Source organism: Dermacentor silvarum, chromosome 2 (assembly GCF_013339745.2).
Source record: "Dermacentor silvarum isolate Dsil-2018 chromosome 2, BIME_Dsil_1.4, whole genome shotgun sequence".
In the NCBI taxonomy this organism is placed as follows: Eukaryota; Metazoa; Arthropoda; class Arachnida; order Ixodida; family Ixodidae; genus Dermacentor; species Dermacentor silvarum.
The window spans coordinates 65,804,132-65,809,007 of NC_051155.1; the positions used below are offsets into that span (position 1 = coordinate 65,804,132).

The window sequence follows — 4,876 nt, forward strand, 5'->3', positions numbered from 1 at the left end:
CAAGCTGCCCACATTAAAAAAATATTGTTCATTCAAAACGCCTGTTTAAGCAAAGACCTTTCTGTTCTACTTTCATTTATCTACCATATTTACATGCTTCTGAGCTTGTACACATACTGACATCCGCCTGATCCTTGGCCAATCCCCCTGAGTAGGCTTCACTGCCTTTTTTAAAGCTATCATCATTCTGCATTCCGGAACGCATTTTTCCAATGTAGCGAAGTTTTGTTCCCTTATCGTCGCTGTGCATTTTTCCAGGGCCCCACTGAATTCATTGCTCGGTAGAACACAGGAATTTAGGGTGCTGCTTTTTTTGTTATCGCGGTAATTTGAAATCGTGGGTTAATGAAATAAGCATAGCTTAAAAAAGGAGCAGAATAATGAGAGGGAATGTGAAAAGGGATACAGGATCGAGGTACGCGAATCTTGCCTGCCGCTTCGCAGCTGGGGTAAAGGGCTAAGGAGAGACAAAAAAAAGGAAAAGACAGGAAAAACAGAAAGAAGAACGCGTAGTGGCGGCGGAGCAGGCAAACTCAATTAAGTTTACATGAATATCTAGTATTTTGTCTGTTGTTCTAAAGCTCGCACTATGTATTACTTGGCACTACTACTCTAGAACGAATGCCTATTAGCTGACATAACCAATTTCCCATGGAATAAACTGATAAAACCACTGTGTTTATTGTTGTAATACATTCTTACTAACAGTTTTGATTCTACGAGTCGTTGCTGTTGTAGCCTACGGATCTTAAGGATGTTGCTTGCGGCATAGAGTACAACGTCTGCGCAGGTAGCATTCTCAGCAGACCCCCATAAAATTGATTAACATACCGAATAACGTAATGTGTACGTGTGTGTGTGTGTGCGTGTTGTGAATTTACATACAATACCTAAACATAAATTGTACGCCTTTTCACGTAAGGGGTGGGGGCAACGGTCTCTCTCTATCAACGACCTTGTGCTGAAATTCCATTCTTTTTATCCTGAACTAGGTGTTGTGACAGAATCCCGAAGCGCTGCACTTGCCAGCAAATTTCTGCAAAAGTGCGGGCTGCGACTTGCTCGCCGTTTCGCCGTGTCACCGTCCACCCTAATCAAGGTAATGTACATGGCAGCACTGGATTTGGCAGACGTAGGCCAGATTTTCGAGTAAGTCGCTTTGAAGTAATGAAAATTTACTTGGGTGGTCGACAGCGCGCCTCATTCTCTCTTGTTTCGTCTTTGCGCTGTTTTCGCGCTCTATATTCAGGTATGAACCACGAGTGGTAAATGAACCCCGATCCTCAACTAGACAGTGTCATGGGTGATTTTGGCTTTCTAGAGCGCAGCTCTTAAGGCCCAACCACAGGCACGCTTCGCCACGCGCCGGCACGCGCAAATGCGTCAAAAGCGTCAAAAGCGTCAGTCCCGAACGGGGTGGCGCGTGCCGGCGCGTGGAGATTTTGCCAGCTGCCGATGCTAGAAAACCAGCGGCGCGAGCCGACGCGACGCCGGCGTCCACCAATCAGAGTCCGCGAAGCCGCTGGCTGCTATGCCTGATGATGGCCGCCGATGCGAAGGCACCTACACCAACGATCGTCCGAGTGCTTCGGACGCACGACGCGCGCGACAGTGTTTCTTAAAGACAGTGTTGTGATACTAGGCCGACAACGAAACGACCGACGACCGTGGGTGGTGGAAGTGCGACGAGAATTCGTGCCGCGTTCGAACGACGCCGCCGAACCCAACCTGCCGGCCCGCGGGGTTCCGCCGATCTCAGTGCGATCGTCTGCTAAGATATCCAACCGAACCACGATTGCGGCGAGGCCTGTGCTTGTTGTATGTTTATTTTGTGGTGCTCGAAACGAATTTAAACATGCTTCGGAACTCCGAAGTCTGGATCATCAATACTCGCCGACCGCCGATGTTTGCATTCAGCGTAGCCCTATCGCAGCCGTCGATTTCGTGACCGGCGAGTGAACGAGACCAGCTGAGAAACTCTGTTGAAGGAAATTAATTTTCGAGTTCAGTGTGCATCGCAGCGATATGAATTATAGCACTCCTCACTTTGCGTGGTGCTCACACAAGAGTGGTGAACCTCGGCGTGCTTGCTGTAAACACCGGGATCCGTCATCATCGTTGCCGAAGGCAGCCGTGACACTCTCCTGCACATTTCACTGATGCTGTACATCTCAGTGATATATGACCTCAAGCATTGTGTATTTGTGCGATTTGTGCTTTGACGTTGGATCTTTAAATTCGTTGACGAACGATTCGCGTGTGATACCACGCAATCGGCAAGTGGCCCTCCGGTACAACTACGTATGAACTTTCCTCGGCTTTCCGGCATCGCCATGTAATAAGTTGCAAGCCCTACGAAAACTGAAGCAGAGAATTACATCCGCGGAAAATAGTACACGAAGAATAAACGACTAGTAGCACAACCAAAACAAATCCACGGTTTCGGCCTTGCATAGCTCCGCAGGGGTGGCGCAAGCGCGCCGGAAGCCTCCAGCGTGCACGACGACAATTCCGGAAGAAATGCTACGCGCGAGGCTTGTTTTGCGCGCAGTGTTTCTGCGTGCTGTTACCCACACGTGCCTTGTGTTGTCGGTGGAAGAGATGGCCGGTATGATCATCGACGCCGAGTTGCTGATCGCTGCTGTTGAGCAGCGGCCAGCTTTATGGATGGCCAGCCACCGACAACACAAGGATAAGTATGCCAAGGCGGCGTTATGGAGAGAGGTTGCGGCCGCCGTCATGCCTGGTGTGGGCATTGAAGGTAAGTTGACCGGTGGACTTTGATGCCCGGCTTATGTCAGCACTGTTACTATACATTGTTGTAATTGCTATTTGCGCAGAAGCCGTCGAACTTGCCCAAAAGCGATGGAAGTCGCTACGGGACAAGTTTCGGCGTATCTTCTTTGCCCACAAGAATCGGCAGAGGCGTGGTGCAGGCCAAGATGATGTTGAATCGGGGGACAGCACGTGGCCATTTTTTGACCTGCTGCTCTTCCTCAAGGACACCATGCAGACAAGGGTGTAAGTGTTGTCATTTTTGTCAATGATTTATAGTCATTTTCACACAAGTGCAGTCCTGTGCTGGGATACTTTTGTTATACGAGATATGTTCAAAACGAAGCCGAAATTTTCCTATAACGTCTTTGTTGCTCATTGTACAACATTTTAAGCACTGTCCCCACTCCAAGTAATCCCCTCTAATGACAATTTAAATGTTCCCATTGTTTTTTCAATTTTTAAAAAGCCTCCTGGAATGCCGTATGGCGCACAGATCTTTTGTCGCATTGTACTGAATGCATGTCCTCTTTGGTTAGGATCTTTTCAACATGAATTTAAGTTTGGGAAACGAGAAAGTCTGCTGGGCCTAGGTTTCGGAAAGAATGTGGGGCACAACGGGACAAAAAGCAACGCGCGAGCCGGCACATTGTCATGTTCAACATGCAAGTCTGGTTTTCCCACAATTCCAGCCCTTCACTGCGCACGGCATGCCTCAGATGTGCTACAATCTCCCGGTAGACTTCCTTGTTTACCATCTGACCATGAACTGCAAATTCTTGATGTACAGTACCTTTGCAGTCAGAACACAACCAACATTCCTTTGATGTTTGAATGATTCTTTCGTGCTTTTTGGGAATAGTGGGGAGACCCCTTGTCCACCCACTGCGACTGCACCTTCGTTTCAATACCATGGCTGTAAACCCATGTCTCATCGCCTGTTATCATGACCTTACGGAAGATTTTCTTGGCAGTGACAACCAGTTCCTGGCTCATTTCAACACAGGTCTGTTTACGCTCGTCACCCAACAAACGCGGCATGAATTTTTCACCGACAAACATATTTCAAGTTTGTCACTGAAAATTTGATGGCATGATTCTACACTGATGCCCACTTCATCAGCAACTTCTAAAGCAGTTAAACAAGGATTTCTATGACTGGCAGCACAAACTCTCTTAATATAATCATCACCTGTTGATGTGGAAGGTCATCCAGGCTTGGAATCATCGCATACCAACATTCTGCCGTGTTCAAAAAGCTTAAATCACTTGTAGCACTACGTGCGACTCATACAGTCCTCCCCATATGCTTGGCTTTCATGCTTTGGGATGTATAAGATAACTATAGTACAAGATAACTACGGAATAGCGGTTCGATTCTTTATTTCATCTCAGTGTGTGGAAAGAGTTCAGAACAGAGATGTTTGCACAAGATTGATAGATATGTTTGGTCTTTTGCTTGTGTAGGACATCGGGCAACTACACCAACAGCGAGGCAAGCCCAGCAAGCCAGCCAGTCAGCCCAGCAAGCCAGATGTCGAGGCCTGCCAGCCAAACAATCAGGCCTGCAAGCCAACCAGTGGGGCCTCCAAGCCCAGCTGCTAGCTCGCAGCAGACTGCACAGGAGCTCCTTGGGAATATAATGCAATTTGAGGACATTGATAGTGAAGTATTATTAGAGAGCTCTAGAGACGCGACCTTTCAAACACCCTCCCGGGCACCATCGCCATATTAACCAGGTGCCAGCCCAAGCAGTCGCATCTGCTGCACTTGAAACACCTCAAATAAATGGTCTTCTCCCTCAGCGTAAAGGCGCGAAAAGAAAACATAATAGTAATGAGAATGATACGCATTTTGCCGACCTCTGCGAGGCTCTGAAGAAAACAGAGCCACGCAACAAACATGAACATTTTGGATTGTGTCTGGCCAAATACACGGAGGATTGCCTAAAAGCAGGTTGTTAGAATTCCAGATCAGAGTTTTCGAACTTCTGAGAGAGTTTTCAGACCAATAATTTAATTTTTCATTGGTAAAACAAGGGGAATGCGGGAGATGGCGATTCAAGATGACGAGTAACACGAGAACAAGGTGAGAGCATGAG

At 47.6% G+C, this 4,876-nt stretch overlaps 1 protein-coding gene across 1 annotated transcript; it reads left to right on the forward strand.

Moving 5' to 3' along the window:
• Window positions 1–2,601: 2,601 nt before the first annotated feature.
• Window positions 2,602–4,510, forward strand: LOC119440103 (transcription factor Adf-1). The gene is made up of 3 exons (XM_037705043.1): window positions 2,602–2,761; window positions 2,841–3,021; window positions 4,243–4,510. The coding sequence occupies exons 1-3, from the start codon at window positions 2,602–2,604 to the stop codon at window positions 4,508–4,510; spliced, it is 609 nt and encodes a 202-aa protein (XP_037560971.1).
• Window positions 4,511–4,876: the final 366 nt, after the last annotated feature.

What these genes read in the sequence shown, in the direction of transcription:
- LOC119440103 (XM_037705043.1), top strand. Translation starts at nt 2,602, where the DNA reads ATGGCCGGTATGATCATCGACGCCGAGTTGCTGATCGCTGCTGTTGAG. An exon ending in GCCTGGTGTGGGCATTGAAG is followed by an intron (nt 2,762 to 2,840) that starts GTAAGTTGACCG and finishes CTATTTGCGCAG; the next exon opens with AAGCCGTCGAACTTGCCCAA. An exon ending in GACACCATGCAGACAAGGGT is followed by an intron (nt 3,022 to 4,242) that starts GTAAGTGTTGTC and finishes TTGCTTGTGTAG; the next exon opens with GACATCGGGCAACTACACCA.